The 25277-nt window shown below is 51.7% G+C and overlaps 1 protein-coding gene across 1 annotated transcript in view; it reads left to right on the top strand.

The window, feature by feature from the left end:
* The first annotated feature begins 7270 nt into the window (after window positions 1-7270).
* The window catches only part of LOC100907919 (uncharacterized), a 56410-nt gene continuing 38403 nt past the window's right edge, over window positions 7271-25277 (top strand). The window contains exons 1-3 of the mRNA XM_029113051.1: window positions 7271-7507; window positions 12707-12875; window positions 23242-23356. Of these exons, the coding sequence (XP_028968884.1) occupies window positions 7481-7507; window positions 12707-12875; window positions 23242-23356 (311 nt within the window). The 5' untranslated portion in view covers window positions 7271-7480. The remainder of the gene's footprint in view (window positions 7508-12706; window positions 12876-23241; window positions 23357-25277) is intronic.

Below are 25277 nucleotides of genomic sequence, written 5' to 3'. Positions count from 1 at the left end.
TCGGCGGACTCAATGAATCTGTGATGTTCGCCATGATGACCAGAGACTTGTTCAGGTTGAGGTCGGCATCCTTCAAACTAGGTTCAGCTGAGGAGAAATCACGTGTTTTCTTGAACTTCGGAAGCCTGATATCGGCGCATCTTGCTCCATGTTCCCTGATGATTCTTCACGATACTGTTCCCAAAATTATTCCCCAAGCTCACCAACGCTTTGTTTAGACGAGGTCATTCTCGCCAGGGTGATGACTTCAGGAAGCGTGGCGATTGAGGATTCGGCCGATGATACGAACATATTGTACAGAGAGAGGACGATTTCATTGTCTGCGAGCAATTCGGTAATTAATAATGGATTTGCACCGACTATTTGTTTCCCACTATCATCTCTCGAACACCGAAGTCAATTCTCACGCTAACTTATTTCGATTGTGGAGTTCCCGATGAAGACCGTCAGGGTGGCGCTCATCCCTCTTGGTTCCGGAATAGTCCGTGATTGACTCAGTTTCTGGCCGATTCGCTGGCTGCTATCCGATAGAATTTTGCCGGCATGACCTTGATGGTCATTGAAACCGAATATAACTCTATCCATGAGCTGAGCGATAATCCTGACGAACGGGATCATATTCACTGAAATCAAGAAGGAGGATGTCCGTGAGCTCCTTGGAGGGGAGAGAAGAGAACGGATCGGAGCCTCGAGCCGGAGACAGCTCTCAATCGTCGATTGGTCGATGGGAAGCCACAGTGAGCATTTTCCGTCTGACTTACGAGTTCCTTCAACAACAGCATCCACGGGGTAGATGAGTAGATTCAGAGGCGTGAACACAAGATCAAGGATGACGTTTATGAATTTCTGAATGATCTTGAGGGTTCGACCGATGCCATCGAGGATAGCCTTCGACGGGAGGTCGATGTTCTCGGTGTAACCCTGCAGAAATCTTCCCGGCAGTTCAATGGCTGTATTCAGCGTACTATTGATGCCGTCCCGACCGATCTGGTACAATCCTCTTATGGTGGATATCGTCGGCACGACGTTGATCATCAAGAGCGGCAGGAGCAAGAGATGATTCATCGCCTCTACAGAATTGTTCTCGAAATCCCTCGGCCAATTATGGAGATCCGATTTATCTTCATTCGATAATCCCTTCTCACTCGAAAACCTCGGTCGAGGATCTCATCTTCTTCCTTCTTCTTTCAACGAAGAATCGATCTATACCACTGATATCCTGCCTCTGTTCTAAGCCTGACGCATGGATCTTAGGCAGTCCCCGTACATACGCTGAAAACAGAGTTCACCCCGAGATCATGGTCACGGTTCCAAGCGACATATAGCGCGGCGGAGGAAACGATTACATTTCACTACTTGCATTTCCGGAAAAAAATCCGCTTGAGCACTTTCCTCTGCAAATCGAGAGATGAATCCGAGACCGAACTCGCGGAACTCTAAATTCTGTCCAGATTACTTTAGACCGAATCATCCGCCACTGCACGATTCGAAATCGTGAGCACTCAAGTCCTCCTGCTTTGCTGTTTCAGTATCGAAAGGGTATCGCTTTCGGCCCAGATCATAAGAGGAATCCCGTCCAACGATCGGTACTGATGCGGCAGCCTCTCACTAAAACGATCCGTGAGCGGTACCGGCGTTATGCGTTCTTTCTATGTCTAAAATTATGGAATCAAAAATGATAGCCGCGCTGTATTCATCGATGACGCCGGTCGATTAGATCATGAGCAGCCGAGAAAATTGGAAGGCTCTGCTTGAAGGCTTCCTTATGTGTACGCGGTGATATTTCGGAATAGGGTTGAACACTGGGACGCAGTTAGGTATGGAATGATCCTTGGTGAAATCTTCCAGGATCCCGGTCGGAATTCGATTGAATGGCCTAAGCCTAGCAGAGCAGCGTTCCTTTCAGCAATCCCCTCCTCCAACTCTCGTCCGAGTTTCTCGAGAGAAAACCTCGACGATTCTCGGAGCTTGAGCTCGCGACGTCTTCATAGAGCCGCGCCACTTCATCCGAGGGCGTTTTTCTTCTCTCAAGCACAACTTCTGAAGATCTCTAAAAGACTTCTCCACGGCCGATATCCCCGGGGATCGCGCAGAGGAAGTGCCTTGTACAGGGTGGTCATTTTTAGTCGGGACTTTTTTTCCCTCTGCTCGTCCCGGCCCTAACTTTTGAACGGCTGGATGAAACTATATGAAATAACCCACCAATCAACAGCTCTGGCCCTGACTGACACGATTCCGTCCCCAGCGGTGACGATTTCGGCCAGTATCACCTGTTGCGGGCGTTTTGGAAATGATCGGTCACTTTTTTCTCGTCGCTCCACGAAAACGCCTCTTTCTCGGCGACCGCTTGGTCGATCGGGCTCAACCTGGTTGCGTTCGACGCGGGACAACCTGGCGGAGGTATGCCATAAAAAAATTCAGGTACCATGTTCCTGGGGGAAACGCGGAAGGGGTAAACTTTGGTTTGAAAATTGGACAAATTTACCAAAATTCCGGGTTGTCGCTAAACTCAGTCGATAACTCCTCAGGGAAGCCGAATTCGAAAATTTTCATGATGGCTAAAAGTGACTCAAAAAGGGCCAATTCACCCGATCTGGGGGTCAGCGGGCTGATCGGACGACTTTTTTTTCCTCCGAAAATCGTCATCTCGAAATTCTCCTCGTGGAACGCGGAATACCGCTTGGGAGCGCTGATGTTGTGTTCAAGCGCGCGCTCCAGCCTCTCAGCATGCTTCCGAGCGATGGCGCTCTCGGATTTCCAACGGTCGGAATCCGCCGGCATCAGCCATTTTGAAAATGGAAGAGTGTGAGGGAAGAGTTGAAACGCCACGCGGTCCTCGCCAGTTTGGTGGAAGGTAAGACGCCCCAGGAGATCATCTCTTCCCAACGGTGGTTCCTGCTTGGTCCGGCTTCAGCCATCTTGCAGATATCAACTTGAGAGTCCGGAGAACACAATGAATTCACTGAGATCACGGCTGTGGCAGTTGCGTATCACAGATTGCAGCGATCCCGAATTCGACAGCGAAATGATGCACAGAGGACTCGCGCGGCTCTTCCCTTTTCAAAATGGCTGATGCCGGCGGATTCCGACCGTTGGAAATCCGAGAGCGCCATCGCTCGGAAGCATGCTGAGAGGCTGGAGCGCGCTTGAACACAACATCAGCGCTCCCGAGCGGTATTCCGCGTTCCACGAGGAGAATTTCGAGATGACGATTTTCGGAGGAAAAAAAAAGTCGTCCGATCAGCCCGCTGACCCCCAGATCGGGTGAATTGGCCCTTTTTGAGCACTTTTAGCCATCATGAAAATTTTCGAATTCGGCTTCCCTGAGGAGTTATCGACTGAGTTTAGCGACAACCCGGAATTTTGGTAAATTTGTCCAATTTTCAAACCAAAGTTTACCCCTTCCGCGTTTCCCCCAGGAACATGGTACCTGAATTTTTTTATGGCATACCTCCGCCAGGTTGTCCCGCGTCGAACGCAACCAGGTTGAGCCCGATCGACCAAGCGGTCGCCGAGAAAGAGGCGTTTTCGTGGAGCGACGAGAAAAAAGTGACCGATCATTTCCAAAACGCCCGCAACAGGTGATACTGGCCGAAATTGTCACCGCTGGGGACGGAATCGTGTCAGTCAGGGCCAGAGCTGTTGATTGGTGGGTTATTTCATATAGTTTCATCCAGCCGTTCAAAAGTTAGGGCCGGGACGAGCAGAGGGAAAAAAAGTCCCGACTAAAAATGACCACCCTGTACACTCCTTTCTCTTCTGAGAAACGTTCTTCATCGTACTTTGGGCGGCGACGTGTGATAATGAAGACCAATTCTGGCTCCCTGGTATGCCCAATGGCACTGCTCGATTGCCCAAGCATTTTCTCCTTAGCTTAGCCTCCATCCGCAGAGCCAAGAAAGATACATCGACGAATGGACAGATTCGAAGAGATGGCTCTACCATTGCTCGCGATCCATACACCGTGAAGGGTCGTTGCACTGTAACTCTCTCTCCGCTTGAGCGAAGGAGAGGGCAAGCTAGAATCACAACAACTCGGGAGCGAGCCAGACGATGTTACCGGCGCGACGAAAGCTTCGATTTTCCGCTCGAAAATAGCAGCATTTCTCTCCCGGTGCGAAAGATTCGAGGAAGTTGCGAGCTTTTCACTCTTCGATGCTCTCTGCCTGATGCGGATCTCAGGCCGGTCCGGAGCAAGTCTCGTAGTCGGGGGAGAGCCCCCAGCGGATATTTTGTGAGGTTCCGTTTTGTAGATGCAAACAGCAGACACGCGTTTAGAATCCCCATAGATCCAGGTTCCATTGAGAATGGACTCGCCGGGAGCGCTCATTCTACCCATTAGAGAGTAAGTGACGCAAGCTGACATCTGCGAGGGAGGGTACACCGTGGAGCTGAATCGTTGTCAAGGAATTCGTCGGGGCTGGTCTGGCGAACGATTATACATAGCGTGGAGCTCTCGGTTCTTCGATCTGATCCTTCGGCGCACCGGATTCATCTCTCGGAGAGCTCAATGACTTTTGCAGAGCAAGAAATGAATCGCAATGTGGCATCCTTTGCCATGCCGAATTCGGATCAACAACCCCATCAGAAATTGGGGGAGAAACGTCCTCTGTCAGCTGCGAAAGATCCCGTCAGCAACCTCAACGATGAATTGGGAGACGCGAACTGCGTCAAGCGTAGAAATCTTGGTGCCCCTCCTGTTCCGTCTGTGAATGTGACTAGGAATGTTCAGGACTCGTATCGGTGTATAGCTTGTAGATTCTGACTCTGTATTGTGGCTCCGCGTCATTGGATATCTCAAATAAATATTCTAATTCAAGAGCACGCTCTACCGTTTTTCGGGCTTCTTAACCCTGCGCTTCTGATAGAGACTGCTCGTTTGGTAGAGGCTGCCCTTTTACTTTTCCCATTCGCTTAGAAACAGATGGAGTGAAGTTCCTTCAGAGTGCCATCACCGCGGGATTCATCATGCGGAATAGTCTATAGAGAACCTTACCTCTCTCTTTCAGTCTCTCGGACAATGAAACCGGACTTTCGGCTCCAGACGATGCCCGCTCTCCAACAAGAATGTTCACGGTGTCCGAGGGAGATTCTCACTTTTCTTGCTAGCTTGAGCAACTTAACATTTGAGGATCGAAGGTCGGGTCGATATTGATCTCACTGTGAGCTGTGGGCTGGAGTGTCCCTTCTGCTTGAAAATCCCGAGCATATATCCGAATACCTCGTCGATAATAAAAAAATCTCATTTTTAAAACTACGTCTCATCCGCCTCCCTCCAGCACGATGCATATGATCATCAGCATCAGCTCCAGATGATCGCCGCGCTCTGATCTCGTCTGGAAGAAGATTGTCCATCCCTTGACAGCCAGAAATCTCCAGGAGTCCAGGATGCGCCAGCGCTGTCTTGTACTGTCCAGCGTCGTCCGGATGCGATGGATTCCCGGAAATATGAACATATATTCTACGAGGATGGAAATGAACAGAATTCTCCAGACTCCCCTCGTCGGGGAAAAGTGATAGATGGGATAGCAGCGACCATCGCCAACAAGGATCGCCCCTCATCATTATAGATTACGCGAAAACGTGCTCATGCTGGGCTTCCCGACTATCATGGTGCCTCGGAATTCCGTCCGCCGTAAGCATCTAGCGAGGGCTCAACGGGCACCATCATTCCTTGGAGCTTTCGGATGACGCTGATTGGGTTCCTCTCTCCACGAGGATGCCGCTCGCTTCATGGCTACTATGGAATTCCCGTTTTTTTTGGGGACGGCGACCTGCAGAACATACGAGTCTGCGTCGGCATCCCATCTGTATTCGATACGGCCGAATCGCAGAAGAAGATGAAGCTACCCATAATTTCCGACCTATTACCCGCCGATGGGTGGAGCGGAAAGCGCGAGGAATCGAAATCTCTATCGCACTCCTGTGGAAGATCGTTAACCTCTCCATGAACTCCTCGGACAGCCACAAATCTTCCTGCAGGGATTCTAGTGTGCGATCTGAGGTTCAGATTGTGAATATCGTCAGACGTTGAACTTGCCGATCCTCTCTCTTTGCCCTGTAAGAAGCTCTCGAAATGGATTTATCCCAGAGGATTCTCACATGTTTATGTATCTTGCTATGCAACATAGCCTTGATGCGCGAGTACGCTCACAGAGACTCATTCTGACTTCTTTGCCATAAACGCGGCGGAACGGCGCTACCTGCGCCTCCCAGCATCCCGCGTCTTCGCAAGACATGCGATTCAGCAGTCCCACCACGGAACACTTGTCGAGTATTGTGGACCAGGATATTGCCGCGTGCGCCAGATCCCATTCTGAAGAATGACCTCGGACTAAAGCGATACAATGTTTCGGAAGAACCCTGGTAGCACTACGATGCAGACTTCGTCCGGAACTCACCGATCATGGAGCAGATCTTCGATAATATGCGAAGTATTGCATAAACGCCCCACAGCCTCTTGTGTGCATGGGTCTGAGGAGGATTCGGAGCGGCTCGGAAGAGATCAGCGGACATGCATGTTCCATTGACCCGGGAGGGTGTCGGTGCAAAGTACATATTATGCAGAGAAAAGTATTATGGAGAGATCGGACTCCAGAAGCGAGATGCATCGCTGCCTCGCTTGCGAAACCCGACCTGCACAACGTATTCGGCCAGTTCTGCCGGGCGGTTACATAAATCATGAGCTCACCGATCGCAAACTGAAACTCCGGTGAGACAGACAAACTGATTCGATCCGCAATCGAGTTCACCATAGACGGGAATTCACGATCGGGGGAAGCCCACACTATGCCTGATACTGTACTGATATTATACTGTCGACTCTTCCTTCCAACTCGTGGAATGTAGGGTAAACCTCGGCGCTGCAATCCAAGAGCTCCCGAGGCCGACTGCCGTCTCCTATATCATAAGTCGCGTGGGGCAATGTGTACACGCCGACCAAGAGGTCAGGCTGCAGATGGCTTGTCTAGACGGGGAGATCTGCGCTGGGCCCGGCATTGAAGCTCCGACCCAGGATCTCTTCATCTGGGTATTATCAACTTTTCCGTCGTGCGCGTGTTGATTTAGGAGACGAGGGACGACTCACTTCAGCTTTCAACCATTCCCGCCCGGTAGAGTCTTCATTGTGACCGCCATGGGGCGCCACCAGCCGCTGTTCGGCATTTAGTGGGCGAAGAACATTGCGTTTTCGCCGGGTTTGTTTGTGCGCTTTTCCACGAGAAAGATTTCGCTTTTCGGCCCGAATTTTCGACGAAAACTGTTCATCGTGACGCCGGACACTCGATCGATCATCAATCGCTAACTGTCGATCCCGTTTTGGAGGCACTGCCGGTATTGTGTTGTGCCGATGATCAGCTCCATACCGCTGACTTCAGGAAAGAGAGCGTAAAAAGCCCGCGCGATCCGCCGTCGATCTAGCTGAGAAGAAAACACTTGACAATCAATTCTTCCTTTTTCGACTGATATCCTCCCTTTGAGGATGCCGACCATGTCGAGCTTACTCCAGGTGAGTTTTCTGCCCGTGAGCTATCGGAATTTTCCTGAATTCCACAGTCGATGGGCGCGTGGAAGCACCTGCCAACCGGTACATGGGAGGGTTCCTTGGAACGAAACTTTCAAAGAGAAATATGACTCTCGATTTCATAGATTTAGGGGAGCTCTGCCTCCCGAGACGGATCCATAATCAACAATTCTACTTGACGAAATCCTCCGCAGAAAATTCCGCAGATCATCGGATTCTGTTTCCCAATTGAACCTGGCTTATCTAGATTCGTTATCAAGAAGAGAGATTCCCCTCAGGTTAAGCGTTAACGCTCGAAAGGCATCATTCTTGACGGGACCTCCCTACAGCGAAGACCGCGGTTGATATAGTCGGACCTGCCCGTCCGAAACAACGGCCACCGGCTGGCCATGAGGTTTGCCTTTCGAGGCAGCCCGACCTCAGCAGCTGTCTGACCACGGTCTTGAATTTATCGTCCGCCTTGGTCACCAGACCTTCATTAAATGAGTTCCGAACAATCGAACAGGGAGTGCTTTGTGTTTTCGCTTCCATGGAAAAGAGAGAGGCATTGAGCGTGCCAAGTGCCCATTCTCTTGAATGACCGACTCGGATGAAGGGACTCATCGTCAGAAATATTCCCCCAATCCTGGAACGTAGATTCTAGTGATGACGATGAGTGAAGGGTAGAGATATCATCGGAGACTGGACACTCCAATTTTCTACAGGCCTCGAGTGAAAGGTGTCGAGTCGATACCAACCATTTTCCTTGACAAGGAGCGAGCAGAGTTGGGAGAGGGAGGGTGTTTCTTAATCGTGCCGTCCGCGTTGCTGTCGGTCTATCCTCGCGAGGATGATTGTCGGAGCTCTCCGTCACCGCCTTCTCCCTCGGTGGAGCAGAGTTGGGATAGCGAAGCTAGGGGGAGGCTCATTTTTTGACCCATTCGGAAAAGTTTCGTGGGGAGTCGAGTTGATTATCCGAGTGATACTCCATTCATCTACGGTCCACTTAGCGAGCGACGCGATATTCATGATCGTGAAGTAAAATCATGTAGGTAGTTAATAAATAATCGAGGGTAATCTTTCGGCACCTACTAGCGGTCGAATCGCTGGCAGCGACGTTGTGTCGCGACACAGCACACCACTTAATCATTCGACGACGTCGCCCCAAGACCCGTCACGCATGGAGCATTCGCCAGGGGGAAGGTCGCACGAGAGCTCAAGCAATGGAGGATGCCTCTCATTTTCTCTCACATCTCACGAGTGACTTTCGTGGCTGGTACAGCAGCGATCGGAGAAGATTCTTCGTCGTTTCGTCAAATTGTTTCCGCGAACCAAAACAAGACTTTTCCCAAAATGGACTGATCGGAGATTCCTTACGCGGTCATTAAACTCTCTGGGGGAACGATATCTGGAATGAGAAGAGCGTGCACCCAGCAGCGATGCAGATGCTCCCAGAAGTCTTCCGTTGGAATGGCATTATCTCCTGTCCCCCGTGTTCTCTTTCTGGGGCCGAAATAAAAACCAGACTTCTTGCCGCAGAAAGAAGCGAATTTGTTCAGTTCAGAGCTCGTCTATACCGAATTTCGGATAGAAGCTATCCATGAATAGGGAACTGCCACCACTGGCCCGCAAACTATAGTCGGTAAGATGCTCCGCTTAGTGAGCGAACAAAAAATCCCCGCTCGATCTGCTACTCTGCTCAGCTATTGATAGTCGGTCTGGTCGGCCACAACACTTCGGATGGTAAGGTTGTGCCGCTGCTGTGTTCGGTTTCGACGAAGTAGGCCGCATTTCGTTTCTATCCGTCTTGTTCGTCGGCACAGATCGCGCAGCGACCGATGATACGGCCCGCGATCTCATTCATTCATTGGTTGAAGTTTTTACTCCTTTGGCGAGAGAGAGCTTTCGGTAAACTATCGGCACTATCGACCATCCGATTCATCCAATTATCGAACGAGCGATCCCGGTTGGAGATTGAGCCAGAGTTTCGTGAAGGGTCCCCCATCTGAGCCGTTTCAGATCTCGCGCGAATCAATTGCTCGCTTGCTACGACTTGTTACAACTTCATTAATGGGGCGACAGCGGTCCAGAAATGGCCTTCGCTGGCCTAGGACTGGGAAGATCCGGAGCGGCGTGCCCGGACATGTTTGACATGTTTGAGCAAAAGAGATCGTATTGCTCGGCCGATTCGGGGGGAGGGGGAAGGGATCCCAGTCAAGATATTGGTGAGGGAGAAAAACCCATAGAATCCCCTGTGGTACAACCGCGATCAGCATTGAGTTTTGACTCCGTAGATGACGTACGAAGTACATAGTCTGCTTTGATCCCGACAGAGTCAGAATGTTTGTCGCGAAGTGAAACGTATCAAAGATATAACGATCGACTCCCATTTGACATGTGCTGTCTCTTGCGGATTCGTATCCTCGACGTTTCTCCCGTTCGTCTGAGCGAGCCAGAACCTTCGTCTTCGCCACAAAACCATGATCCCATTCGGTGTCGCGACCGTCGTCATCTCAGGGGGACATGTTGTGCCTCGCAAAGAGGCAGGGAGCGAGTTCTCGGGATATTCTGTCCAAGAAGCTTGTCCGGATGCCTCGTTCGGTGCGACACATATCCGCAGCAGCAATCAAAGGCGAAAAGTTGCAGATATCCAACTTTTCGCGAGGGTTTAAAGCGACCCCGGAGGTGCTGCTTTGATGGATTACTTTTCATGCTGCCAAGCCCGAATGGATGATGTGGGGTTAGCCTCGAAATTCGAGAGTTTTTCTCGCCCGGACTTCTCTCCATCCAAAACTTATTTGCTTTTCTCAATGTCGAGCTCTCATTCCACGAGTGCTGCGATCAAGGATTCGGCGATTTGCCGCGAGGCATTGCGTGCAGCGTTCCGCATCCGAGTAAAAAAAAACGGTCGCAGTGCTCTCGAGCCACAAAACGCAGTGATTGATACGGCGGGGCAGGTACTCCAGAAGAAGACTCCAGCGATCGCATGCGAATCATTAGCCTCAGAGTATCGCCCTCCAATTACTCACCGAGTCAGCCGCGAAGTGAAATATATTGCTCCGAGGAAATCCACAACGGAGTGCTTTCGTAGGTTCTCTATTATTAGTTCTCCGTGCAGCTCCGCTCCCATGGTGGTCTCCGAGTTTCCGAGTAGCGTTCGGCGCGAACTCGATCTCATTGACTCGTCGACATGAGGATTCGTGTATCCTGCGGTTTTTTTGTCCCTTCGATGATCGTGGACTCCTCAGCTGTCGAGGTTCCGAATTCAAATGGTGCCCGATTCCCTGGACGCAGTCGCCTAGACTGAACGAATCGAGGTAGCGATCTACGATTCTCTGCGGATCCAGTTTAATCTTAGCTCGACGGTCCAGGTCGACCGACGAGCGGGCGGGAGGCTCGCTGTTCGGTCGTCCTCCCTGCTCCTCGGTCATGATTTACGCTTTGACTGAGTGTTCCCGATTGCTACAAGCGAGCAAGCCGGCTGCGCAGCATTAGGTTCTTTCCTGCCCCGGAGTTGATTTTATGAACCTCCGCTGACGTGCCGACGCTTCCTTTCCTCTCAAAGTTCTACCGAAGTTACGTTCGAGTCCAACTCAATTCCATGGGAGCAGCCTCGGTGCTCGAGTCCGGGGGAGGGGGAGCGGGAGAAGCAGTAGTGTGTAGGTACTACTCGGAGCAATCGCTCCGAGTCTGTTTGATTGCGGATGCACGACTAGCACGATCAATCGGATATCCTCGTTTTTTTCTTGACGGCAACCGTCCCACCGTCTCTAATCCACTTATTGTACCCGGTTCTCTTGACTACAAGTTCCGATGAGTGTCGTCGTACGACCGGTGACGTTTCACACTGGCTCTACGGCAAGAAGATGAATACCCTCTGCGTCCTTCAGAACATCAGACGTCGTCGATTCTCGCTACCGATGTCGACGAAACGGCCGACGCAGGCAGGGAGAACAGCCTAATGCAGCCTGCCAAATTAATTTACCGCACACAGGTTCTATATCGATAAACTCTCACCGCACCGAGTATTGCGACGCCAGCTGGCAGCGTGAAGGGAAACGAGGGTTCCGTTCCCTCGGAGGTTTATTCCCGCATTGTTTGGGCCGGTCCCATCGCTGCGTATTCTGCTTCGACTTATCCTTCCCTCGGGAACGGACTGTCTGAATTGAATCATTCTTGCCGCTCGCGTACTGGAATCCACTCGATCAGGCCCGGAGCCGAGCCAGTGGAACAGTCGAATTCACGATAATCTGATGGAGTACGAACTCTAAATCTCTCTGGCACTTGGAAAATGACTTTGCTCGCTTCACCGAAAGTTCGTCGTTAGGGGCCTCGCTCGAAGCAGGATTGAATCATTGCAACGCTGTGCTCCCATAGACCCGCTCATCGGGAATCCGAGAATCGAGTCTTCCAGGACGAGATCCGAACCACAGTTTGATGTGCTGGTAATGTGTGAAAGTCTGACTGATGTTAGTGATGATCGCTGCCATGAGACCTGATTCTCAGATCACCCAAAGGATCGCCCGGGGTCACAAACCCCGAGACAGACTGCTGGAATATTCGTTGTGTTCTGCCGACTCGGCGAATAGCTGCTTTCGAGCAAGCCTACGACCGTGTGGGCCGGCGATGAGTTTGGGAAGCAAGGGGATCGCGCATGCAGGCACGCGGAGGCAGGGAAAAAGGTCAGGAAAAACGTCCGCATTCCAACGCGTTCAGGGTGGTTGGTCGTATCAGCGGCCGAGGTGGGGGTCGGTTGGCTAGCAAACAGGCACGCGCAGGCTCGTAGGACGCGTACAGCCGGGCCTTTCACCAAATTAATAGTCTTCGATGTTCAGACCTGTCGTAGGCGCCGACAACCAAGGCAGCTGCCGCAGCCGTTGATGACTGCAGTGAAACGCCGCACTAGCTATATTATTGGGTCGCAAGAAATCCGTTCGAAAATCAATTAAAGCCTCTGAGCGAGCTACCCAAACCTGAGGGAATCTACTGCTTTCGATGTTGAGCCTATCGTCGCCGCGATTCCCTGCTCCGCACCTTCTCCGCGGTGTTCGACCTCTTGTCGTATCGGGGGAAGTCATTCCAGAGCCGCAGAAAATCGAGCAGATCGTGTTCCTGTGGCCCAGTTTTCGCTCCTGCCGCGGCTCGGTGGAGCAACCCTCAAAGTCAGAAAGTTCATTTTCTCAAGTTTCTTCATTTTCCTCACAGAGCATCAAGCTCGTCGCGCGAGCTGCCAACACTAGCGGGGATGATCGGGCGAAAAAAGAGACATCTTCCTCGTTTTTCGACAAGGAAGATGAAAAAAATTGTCGAAACATGACCTTCGAAGAGCAGGTGGTCTATAAAACGCAGAAGATGTATCGTGATCCGGAAAACGGTGAGTATCTCTTGCTTCTCTTTTTCGCTCCTATGTATCCCAGGCTCCCAGCTTGTGCCATATGAAAGTTCATCTCCTACTTTCTCTATTGCTAATATTATTCCCATCTCCATCATTATCATATTGGTATATGTCGCGGCCCCAAGCTGGCTGAGGAAATGAACAACGGATGACCCATTCGCATGCAGGTCGCGTTGCACAAACCCACAGACGGAATATCTGGGCCTTGAGCGCACTATGCTGCCAGGAAACGTCAAGCCACGCGGCTGCCGTCCGGGCTACTAAGTGCTGCTCGGCGGGACCACGTCAAGCCACGCAAAGCTCTAGTGAAGCGTTTTCCGGAGCCTAGATTGAATATTAATATGATTCGTCGTCGTATGATCCAGCACTAGTTTATGCGTAGAAACGTTGCCCACCACTGGTCATTATACCACTACGTGTACGGCGTTCGTCGTCCTACGCTGCACGAAGAAGGGCGTTCTGCTCTGCTTGCTACTCTCTGGCGCCAGGCGTAACGTAGGCTGTCGAGCGTATTATCAGCTGGCGGTGGCGACGACGACTCGTTTGTGGAGGACGTGAAGCGAAGCGTCGTGCAGGTTCAATCAGTCTGAATTCGTTTTTGCTCCGGTGAAATTACTCGCTCCCGCCTTTCTGTTATTTCAATGCTCCGGCCTACTGTATCCCACCATTTCGGATGTCGCGTCGCGAGAGAATTCCAAGAGACTTCTTCATCCTCTCTCGCATCTCCTCCGGGATGCATATCATCTCGGATATTCGACAGGCTGATCGGCCTCCTCTTCGAGTGTTTTGAGAACGGCTCACTCAGTCAGATGTTGGGGTCGAATGGTGCAGAAGTCTCCACTGATGGAGCACATCGACTCCGATAGTTGCCTTGGTGAATACAAACACCAGCCCGCACGTTACGGAACTAGGCTGCGCAATATAGTTGTTGGCCCTCTTTGTTACATATGCTAATTTCCGATGCATATCGAGCCGCGCTCTCAGTGAGACCATCAACCACGACCCGTGGAGGTCCTCACTCATTGATCTGGGTCAAGAGGATCGAGCTCGAATTCCCCTCCTCGTACTGTCCCATCGATTCTCATAAACTTCTTGAATTATGTTTCGGCCATTTGCTTTGCTCGGATGGTTCCGCGTAAACTCATTCCCCTTGTGGAGGGTGGAATAGTTTGAGTTGAGAAATGTCGATGAAATCCTCTGCTGCTGTGGGAGTTTCTTCGCTTGTGAAATCAAATTCCAAAACGGAGACCGCGTCGATCTCTATGTTCACTCAGGCTGGGCGTCGGCGTCGTCATCCTTCTGGGTACGAGCGCGGAGCAGAACTCAAAGGTTACCACGATAAGATTTCAAGGCTTTATTGGGAGTTTGTTGTTCGGCATTCACCTCGGCTCTGTATCAGCGATGTGTCGCTCTCGAATCTACAGCGGATGCTGTACCGCCAGCACGACCGGAAAATCTTAGACGACCGAGGGACCGTTAGCCGGTCGTCGGCGGCACTCTCTGGCTCGTTTTCTAGCGGTTCCTTCGGACAGGCAGCGGGTAGGCGGAACCCGAAACTAAAATACCACAACGCGAATCAGCGAGCTAGCCCGCCCGCTCTGCCCGCTGGCGGAGTGGCCGGTCCGCCATTGTTATCAGCAGCCAACAGACGCGCTTTGATAACAGCAGAGGTTGGCTTCGAACGGAGCAAAAATTGATTGGCTTCTCTCGTTGGCTGTTAACGGTTCTTGTGTTTCATCGGAGCTGTTTCACTGTCTTTCGCTTGTTTGTCTCACTTCGATTGCTCGACTGAATCCGGGTATCCTTCGTCTCTGGATTGGAAAATACATCACCACCGATACCTAGCCAGATACCTATGGATATTTGAGCCGAGGCGGCGTCCTCAATTACCTACTAGATGAAATATGGGTGCAAAGTTCCACCCCTCAATTTCCTGTTGCACGCCCTCTGGGATCGCTCATGCGAATCTGGAATCAAAACGCTCGAAGTTCAAATGGCTCAGACGGCTCTTCCATGATACTTCTCAAAACGCCAGCGAGCTGAATCTCTCTATTCCGAGATATTTCGTTACGTTTCGATGATTCTTGAGCAGAAGAATCGCTCCCCGAAATTTCTTCTGGGCTCCGTCCTACATTTGGTCTTTGTGCTTGCAACACAATGCTGAGCTTCCGACAATGAGCTTTGACCGACATCGGTATCCTGCTTATTTTTCTTTTTTCTTCCTTTTTGAGCAGAAAAAAAATAGCGGAGATTCTAGCTTCGACTACCATATTGCATGCGTCAATAATAATCTCTGTAAGACGTCCGACTTTCAACCTGGTCGCGGTGGCTCGCTTCGGTAATTCCACGGCCACTATAGCGCGGGTCGTCTCCCGGAATTCTCGAAGCTTTTCTGGTCACAGCGTCTGACTATTCTTCGACGCGAGATTATCGATTACGAATAGGCCAAATAAGCCGATAACGGCCCTTGGAATCCTGGTGGGAAGAAACACATGGCCGAGACCCAATCGGATGCATTCGAAGTGATTATGGGTCTCAATGAAACGCTCCCTCGAGGGCCTCGATTTCGGAACGACTCCGATGCGGTGATTGTAATTAAGCTTGGTCTACTAATCTGATGCTGAAATAGCTCGCTCCGGGCCAATCATGAGAGCTCCGGCAATGCTGTCGACAGGCCACAGAGAATAGTGCCGCTCCGACCGGGGATAGACCATTTCAGAAATGGTCATCGCGAAGGGCTCCATCAAACTTTCTCGATGCCGCCCTATTACCTCAGCGGAGCGCTTCCATCGCGACGGTCGATTCTGAGCTCGAGAAATTCGGGTTCCGAGGATTAGATTCCGGAGCAGGGTCGGATCCCCTCGGAGGTTGTACGCAGCGACAATCATCGATGACTCTTCCGAAACCCAGAAACGTGGGATATCACCGTCGGAGTCGAATCCCGACTCCACTCCGCGCGATGGGACATCTCTGGAGCTCATTCAGTGCGAAGACTGCCGGGACGAGAAACCACGAAAGACCTCCGAAGTCTGATTTCTGTCCTTCCGGTTAGTTTATGGCTGGGTGTGGGTTTCATGAGTTCTATTGTCTCTTCTATACGGGGGGCATAAAGACAAGAGCAATCGTAGTGTCCCTAATATGGGCAGAGATTGCTAGAAGGCTGGTAATAATACTTGGACATAAGTGGTCGCCTTCAGCGTTGGTCGGACGGGGCCTCCGGTCGCGGCTCAGTCGAGGCTCCTCGGCAGTATTGAAACCTTATTGCTTTTAGTTGGAGACCCTACTGACTTTTACTGTGTAGCAGGAGGAGGCGGAAAGGCAAGCAGGAAGGCGAAATATTATCTGTCTTGCGCACTCACACTCACGTACACAGACAGCAAGCAGGCGGCGGGCAGGTCGCCCGGTCCTCCGGCCTGCTAGCCGGCCGGCCAGGCGAGCGAGCATCCTCGAGGGCCAGCAGGCTCATGGAGTTTTTATATGAACCCACCTGGGGACCTTTGCCGAGGCGGACCAATGGGTCTCGCTGGCCATTCCGGCCTCCTGTGAAATGGGGCCGTCTCCTGGTCGAGTTGTCTCTGTTCCTGCTAGTTGTACAGCGCGACCTTCGCGTCGGTCGGTTGCACTCAGCTCAGTTCGGACGCCTCGGAAATCGACGAGTCGCGGTGCTAATGGCCGACGATTGGGAACAAAGCGGGACTTCAGGGCTGAACATAGCGAATGAACATCGCAGTCTTCGAACACGACTCGAGCCATGTGCAGAAACGAGAATCCGAAAAGACGCACTTCCTCTGTTCAATGCATGTGCTCTCCGAGCGTATTCCCAAAGCTGTGATCCATATTTGTTGCGAGTCATTTGCGTCGCGAACGTTCCGAATAACGACAGGTCGAGAGTCGAGAGACAGATCGTTCCGAGCGGAACTTGTTCGGAGCGCCATTCGGGGGCTCTTGAAAATTTCTGCGAAACTCGACAAAGGGAGCCATGTCGTTGCGAATTTTTCAAATTCGTGGAGAAGAGCTCCGCCAGCCAATTGTCGAAGATGACGACCTCGAGGGATCTGTCAACGTTTGATGTTCTTCGAAGTGCAGACCTCGGCATTCTATCGAGTGCTCGACCACTACCGCTTCGACTTGTTCTGCCATTTGGGACGAAAGGTGCCGCGACCCATCTCCGAAGATGGAGCCGACGGATGATGATTTTGCAACGAACCGTTCCATCCATCAGGTTCCGTTTTCTTACAGTCAACTCCGCGGATTCGGACTGCATGAGCATCGGTTCTTTCGGTTAAATTGAGCGCGGGACCCGATTAAGAGAGGTCTGAGACACTGAACCTCAATGAATATGGACTCCGGATCCATTGTATGAGCGAAGGATCCGATTCAGCGGACTTCACTGAACACAGTGTTTTGATGGAGATTCTCATCCTCTATCGGAGTTGACCGTCAGAAATTAGCCGTTAGCCATCCTTTCCGTGTAGAACGGTACCCCGGCACAGATGATCGACCATTCATGCGTCGAATCGGTAACATCGAGTCATTCGAGAATGGACTCGTGGACAGAACATCAAGCGAGGCCATCGCAATCTATCTCGTAGAGCTCGCTAGGCGACGAATTGACCAAAGTGGAGGGAAAAGTCGGAGCGACTCTGGAGCGCACCCGACCTAGCGGCACGATATGATGGTCTTGTGTACGAATGTGTTGTATACGAGTTTTCTGAGAGACTCTGCTTGTCTTCCCGTTAGTTTCCACGCGTGTTTGTGTGTGTTTCCGTTGCGTGTCACACCGTGCAAACAAGAAGGGGCGCCGCCGCTGCTGCCGCTTTTCAGATAAGCACCTCCGGACCCCCTCCTAATGGGCAGACCTTTAGCGCAGCGAATAATCTACAAGGAATGCTTAACAAGGGAGAACATCAACGACGAACAACGACCGAACAAGCGGGCCGTGCGAGCCAGAGAACGAATCTCTGCTTCCAACACTTGCTTCAGCAAAAGGGCCGTCGTCGTATGCTGATGTCAGGACACCACCTGCACACGAGCTAAACACAGCAAAATCCAAACTACAACAGAGCCCGACAGACAATGCAAGCCAGGACGAGACAAACAGTGTCTGCCTTATCCTTGTCCTCGTGAGCGAGCTCGGGTGTATCTGGCAGCGACAAGCGTCGATTATGGCGGAGCAGCCCCGGGCCCTTGTTTTAGAAAACTTCTCCATGATAACGATCGGGGCACGAAGTCAGATCTCGCTCCCTCATGGCGGAATCTCGAGGTCAATAATTATCTTAGTGCCGCCGAAATCCACACCCGGATGGACCGAACCTGGTCGTGGCAACGGGAACCCGGGAGCCGGGAGAGACCAGGGGCTCCCATTACTCGGGAGAACGTCCTCCCGGATTTAATGAAAAATTGGTCAGTCCGACGGAAAATTTCTCCATCGTAGCTCATGAAGCGTGTCTCCCATCCGCTCCAATATTTTTGGTGATCCTCGTGACCACTGCCGGCAGTGCCGCGCCGTTGAGATCAAGCAGACACGGTCATCGCCAATGGACAAGACTCCGCGGGCGGAAGACGTTGAGCAAAGAACAATAAGTAAGCGGAGCGCAGTCTTTACCTGCGCCGATGGTCTCGCATCGGGGTTTGTGGGAGGTCTTCGAAAGCACTGCTCAATTTCTGATCGAGCGCTAATTATGATTTGTGTGCCTGTCTCTTTCTCTGTCTGGCAGGTCAGAGCTTGTTATCCGTGGAGGTTTTCGAGTCTGTTCAGTGTTCCTCAGGCAGAGAGTCCATGGGTTGGCTTAACGCATCGAAATCTTTCCCTCTAATGAAATGTCTACCCTCATTCGACTTCGACAAGGGTACCGAAATTCCGGGATTCCTCCTCGAACCCAGGCACTTCTTTAATGAACAGCTATTGTCCCAGTGCAAGCTCATTCACGGAGCGCTTCGAACCCTACCCCGAACGGAGCCGTGTGAAAAGTTTGCTTAAAAAATTGTTTTTCTTTTGTGACGTTCCCCGGCTTCCGTAGCTAAGGCCAGCAGACTCACGAGCGAAGCGGGTCCTCTTGTGTTCCCCGAAGTAATAAATGAAGTCTGGAGAACACGGAACTTTGTCGATTTTTGTTCAGCATTGCTTTCTAATGATCGTCCTGTCGTGCCGACCCTCTTCGCTCCGATGTCGCTCCTCCTTGTGGTTCTATTGTATCTGTCCGAAAGCCCCATGCGAGTGTGGGAGGAGAAAGAGAGCCCCGATCGAGTGCTGGGCTTCGTTTCCACTATTCATCGGACTGAGGCCTCGGATATTCTCCGGAAGGCGAGGAGGAACGAAAATGAGCCACCATCGAGCTGGATGACTTGACTGGAGAGTCTCAGCCAGGCGATGCGAACGCGGTACGAGTCAAAGCTGTGCGAAGCGTCAACATGGACTCGATGGGAAAAGGCGTTTCGTCATTCGATCAGTGTTACTTTCCCGTCTACAGGGGCGTGTTCCCTTCGCCGTGACTCCGGAGAGCAGGCTTCCGGTGTTCGCAATCACTGACGGCGCCCTGCGGAATCCAGTGCTCCTTGATTGCTCGCTGGAATCCAGACGATTTAATCGCTCGCGGTGAAATCGGTCACACTCGGGCGACTCACAAACAAACTGACCGAGCGGACAGTGAATCTTGGGTAGTCAGAGATTTTGAGAATAACCCCGCTCGTTCGACCGGCGGCTATCCCCCTGCAATGTCTCGCGACGACTAGACTCTTCCCATGAGATAGGAGATTCCCCCCGGATCCACACCAGAGCCGGGACATACTTTCTGTCGCGAAACTTGATCTCCTGTCCCGAAATTATTTCATATTGATCGGAGATCCCGATTGAAGACCCTGTCGGGTCAAGATCAGATATCTGAGAAGAATATTCGTAAGGATCATTAGATGGAAATTCGATTCTTGAAGTTGCTCGAGGCCTAACGTTCAATAATCTCAATAAAGGTATGATGAGTGATCGGCATGAACTCAATCATTGCTGAGGGAAATTATTGCAATTGATGGTTGAGCGCTTTCTTAAGCTCAACCCTTTTGGAAGGGAACATTTGGAGGCTCACGGAATCGGGGAATACATATCGCTCTGCGAGGCTTGAATCCCGAGCTTGAAAGCCCGCGGGGCGAATTCAAAAACGCGACGAGGGAGAACAAAAACCATCGCGTCGCAGCACAATACAGAGAGGGGCTCCAAGTGAACGAAAGCGGCGCCGGGCAAGAACGAGTGCCGAGAGCTTGATCTACACAATTAACAACAACAACAACGACGACGACGACCGGTGGAAGGTGGGAGGACGGGTGCAGAAAGTTTGCGGGGAAAAAGCGAAGTCTTAAAAGACACAGCTGAGAGCGAGGGGAACGACGGAACGGCGCTGAATTATGCAACATGGGTCGCTTCTCCTTCTCGCTGAAGGGTCCTCGTTTTCCATTCTCCTTACCTGCTCCTGGAGCTCGATCCGAGCTTCTCATCTGAACGACGGAAAATAAGCTCTATCGAGACTGTGAAATTAAAAAAAAAGACCACATGAAGATCCATCGACGGAACGCATTCATCCGAACCCCGGATGCCGACTTCGACAGACCCTCAAGCTCCTTTCATAGCTGGAAATATCTGTGAAGAGTTTTGACCATTCACCCCATCGACATTCCCTACATGTTGCGCTGCCATATTTTTCGCCTTGTTCTGATGAACCGCAAGCCCCTGCAGCATCGCTCCGGCGAGAGAATCCGCCTTATTTTGCGGTCGCTGCGAGCTACGTGCAGTTCCCCACTCTACGGGAGCGTGTCAACGAAGGCCTTCGTTGGGAACACGTCTCATGGGTATTAGTTTGAACGAATTATGTTGGAGCTCGAACACGGCGGAAACCCTAACCTGATACATTACTCACGGCTATCCATTCAAAGATGCTATTTGAACACCCGAGGAGCTTTGGAACAGGCAAACTCTCCATTCAAACGCACTGTGTGATTGTGAGGTCTCGCATCATAAACTGCTCTCTTCTATTGTTCTGACTCCTCAATTTGGATGAGCCTGTTCATCAGCTTACAATGAACGTTGAGCTCTTATCTCGATCTGGGCGCTCTGATTCTGACGAGAGTTGCGCTCCACTTTCCCGAAAGGCTGTGTTCCTGCGGTGTTCGAGCCCGCATCTAGTTCGTGGTGTACGAATGCATACGAAACATACGTGCGTCGAAATAACTCGCTCGCCGCCCCGAAGCTCCCAACATTCTCTAGGCTTGGGAGTCGCGCGGGAGACGTGTTCGCACACGTCTTAGCGGATACGCTATACGTGCTTCCATCATTATTCTCGTCCCGAGATTCAGGAGAACGTTTTTGCGCCGGCGATGGAGCTCAAGACGACGGTCAGGCGCGGTCGAGGAAAAAAGCTTCAGAGAAAGAGGGACCTGAAGACTGACGACCGTGAGCAGCACGATAAGAATGAGCGAGACGGCGAGGGCGGCAGCCCAGGGAAAGCAAAAGGGGGAGAGCGCGGAGGGTCAAGCTCAGAAAGTCATTAGAGCGGAGATCCTAATCCTGTTGATGTCTGAAAAGAAAACTTGATGATTTCCCCGCAGTAAACGTTTCATGGAGGGCGCCAGCGAGAGCAGCAGCAACAACGAAATTCAGGAGGTGTAACTCCTGGCATAATTGATCTTCCTCACTCGGCTCTCCTTCTGTTCCTCTACCGTTTGCCATTGCCGCCACTTTTCTTTGCCTGGCTGGCCCACCGACCGGAACGCCCGCCCGCCCGCACGCTCGTCCTTCCCTCATTCATTTGCTCGAGCAGGATTTGATTCGTAAAAACTCGACCTTTAAAAATGCATCGCTGTGAATATTAGAGCAGTCTTTACTTTCTCCCCATGTGCATACTTTCCGTGGGGTGCTTTAGTGGTAGAGCGGAGGGCGGAGAGCAGAGGAGTAACACCGAGGAAAAGGTCATAAACTATATTTGCGCGACGCTCTGTGCTTGCTTCGTATAACACGAGGGAATGGAATCGGATGATCCGGAAGGTCTCTCTTCTCTCGGCCCCTCGTGAGTTCCCTGCTTCTCTCAACGCTGCCGATATTTGAATACGATCTGCGGGGAGCGCGGTCAGCCCTCGCCAAGGGAGCAATCATCCACGCCAATAGAAGTCGTTATATCTATTAAAATATCAAGCACTGAGTGTTCGCCTCCTGGGGCCACTCATCTGCCGGCCAAGCTCTCTGGAGGCCTCTCCGCACCCGCGAAAACGATGTCGTTGGAATAATAAATTCGGTTCGATGATAGCGCTGATGGTGATGTCGACGATGATGATTGTTTCCGACCTCGAGACTCCATTAGTTCAGCGGCTGAATTCACCTTAGCGCAGGTCTCGCCCATGAGAACTTCGTACTTTTGTCAATATAACCGGATGAAACTCTATTTGAGCGAAATCGTCAGGTTTAGATTCAACTCAAAAATTACGTGTCCCCCAAATGCTCCCAAGCGTGAAATATCGTTCTGCGCCGAATCATCGATGGACCTGCGCGGATGACCGATGTACAAACTCGAAACCCTTTGGCCTCTCGGGGACGTGATCGGACGAGCTCGCTGCATCCGCTGTCCGACAGAAACTTTGGGTGAAACGCCGCGTTTCTCTCCTGCTCTCGGCCGAATAAAGAGGGAACGCGATCGCAGTCGCACAGGAGGGGCCTGAGGTTCGGACCGCAGGAGGCAAAGGAATTTTGTAGCCGAGGTACGGCTTCCGAAGTGTCGCGAGATAAAATTAATGAAATAAACTTGTCGGTTCCGTACAATTCGAATTTGAGCCTCGATTCCGAGAAAGTCCGACAGAGAGATATTTGAGGACTGCACGGGGTAATATTTGTGCAGGGTCGACGCAGGGATCGCCTGAGCGAGCCTATAGCTCCGCTAATCGGAAATTCATAAATCAAAACTTCGGAACCGAACGACACCACGGTGAGCTGGCACGGCGGAACGGCGCGCGGCGGCTGCGAATTCGGCCTGTCTCTCGGTCAATTTGCTCTCTATCACCCCCAGCTCGCTGTCTCTCTCGCTCCCGACGAATGTTCTCACCTCATTAGCTTCAGAAGAATTGAGCGATTCCGTATGGCTTCCGCAAAGCCTCTAAAGATCTCGTTCAAGTACTACTGAAGATGATTCCTCGCCTTTGAGGGCTTTCGAAACTTTCCAGCGACAAGAGTATTCACTCGCCCGGGCGGGAAATTCCCGCAGGAAGTTCAGAGCCTTCCGATCCGCATCCGACGTCTCTCTGCTTCGATTAGAGCTTGAAACATATTTTCCCAGAAATAGCCATTCTAATGACGCCTCCCCCCCCTCTGCAGGTCTGTGTGCGATTTCGCGGGAACTGGGTGCTCCGGAGCCCATGGTGCCTGAGCGAAAAATCAACATTCTCATTATTGGGAACCACTCCTCCGGGAAGTCTACTTTCATCAACTGGTACGTACGCCAATTAGGTCCCCACGAATCTCGTTCTCCCTCGTAGAGAAATCCCCAGAACTAGTCCGAAAACTTGGTGTGTTGTCTGGAACGCTCCCGGTCTCGCAGAACATTCACGCAGCTCCGAAGCTGAAACTCACCTACCAATTCGTGTCGTATGCGTCGATGAAATCTGAAGCGACGGGATGGAGATCCGAAATGCATTCGTTTTTCCCTAGCAGTACGATGTTCACAGTAATTGGGTCTGCTTATGCCGAGAGCGAACGGATCGTCCGAACTGCCCACTCTTCGTGCGCTTGCACTCGCCGAGCGGTGATTGTTGTTTCTGTGGTTTGCATTCAACGCAATTAGCGTGGAATAAGTGTTAATCAATTTGTCAGTCGACGACTATATGAGTAACGTAACGACACTCTGCATAATTACAATGGCGCAGAATAGCCAAGCTGCTGCTGTTTCTCCTCTTGTTGGCGCCATGGACGTCGCTGACGTCTAGGCAGGCTCGCTACCATCGAGCTGAACCGACTAGCTGCTAGACGACTCGAGTTCCTCTTTCTGTCACGCCCTCTCACAGATTGCGTGCTACTTCTGGGGACAAAATCTATTTGAGGATGAGTAGTTGCTCGAATCGGGATATGAATGAGACAGGATCTTCCGCGGAATCGTTTCTGACTGCGCGGTTTTTAGTCCGTTTCACGTTCGGCGGATCTGCCGCAGAACCAGACTGATTTACCCAGCAGCGGGAGTAGAGAATTCGAGCCGGCGGCAACCACATCGAAGATCAAAATTCGGACATACCTACGGATCGGTGGCCCAAGCGACGCGGCCAAGATTATCCCTCACCGTCACGTTTGATCGAGTTTGAATCGCGGAGTCATCTACTCGATGCTCGCTTTGAAGCTGCGCAATAATATATTATGACAGCGGTCGGGCGGATTTGAGCCAGGATGGTAAGGTGCAGCACTATTTTCCCGCTTCTCCGTCCGTTGGCCAGCCCAGCAGTTGATCCGACTCGCTCCGGACTTGCCGAACCATACGATATGGCTCCGTGCCTCTCGAAGTGAACGGTGAATCTTCTCAATCCTCGAGTCGCGCGGGCTCACTAGCGCGGTCGATTACAGGGATCCGACTGCTTTGCTCGGGTTCGCCTCCGCGGTGCCTCATTCCAGCACTGCCAGCACTATGCAAACAATCGGGCGGAACTCAGCTTCGGGAATAGAACTCGCATATTCCGTCGGGATAGGGAACTGTGTCGATGTTCCGCGTCGAGATTCCCAAATCGAGCGATGAATCTCTCAATCCATTCCGATGCCGCCGCACTCCGTGTGAGGGAAAGTTCAGGCCAAGACTCGAACTCGGGATCTCCGTCGGAGGAGCCGGGCTCTCCAACCTCTGGGCGGTTCCAAGTGCGACATCGGTGAGAACTGATAACTCTGCTCGAGTCCGACAGAGAATCCTAGAAGGTCATGGACAAAGAGACCCAGTGTCGAGCAGCTCTGGAACCGGCCTACGTGATCTATTTCCGGCCGTGTCGAGACTGTGTTCCGGACGCAATCATCAGATTGCGGGTGCTCCGAAAGTTCACTCTCAGTCAGTGCATGCACTTTTGAGCGCAGGCTCGTTCTAGGGACAGTCACGTCTACGGACTGCCGAGAAGGGCGCTCAGATGCGCCGCTTTTGATGCAGCGTGGGCACGACAGAGATAACCAAGATTTCCAGGGATCTATCCGCCTCCCGTGAAACTCAGAGTAGGAGCCCCGTGATATTTTCGAGGAAAGCAACCGTCAATGAACTCGTGTCGCTTGAGGCTCCTAATCGCATGACCTTTTTGGGGGACGTCGTTTGCACGGGAAAATCAGAACAAGAGAAGAGCCAGAAAATTGTAAAGAATCGCGAGTCTCTGGGCAGACGCATTAGTTGAGAC

This window comes from Galendromus occidentalis, unplaced genomic scaffold (assembly GCF_000255335.2).
Source record: "Galendromus occidentalis unplaced genomic scaffold, Mocc_1.1 scf7180000076006, whole genome shotgun sequence".
In the NCBI taxonomy this organism is placed as follows: Eukaryota; Metazoa; Arthropoda; class Arachnida; order Mesostigmata; family Phytoseiidae; genus Galendromus; species Galendromus occidentalis.
Note: the sequence above shows the minus strand (reverse complement) of the source record. Positions and strands in the feature narration are given on the sequence as shown.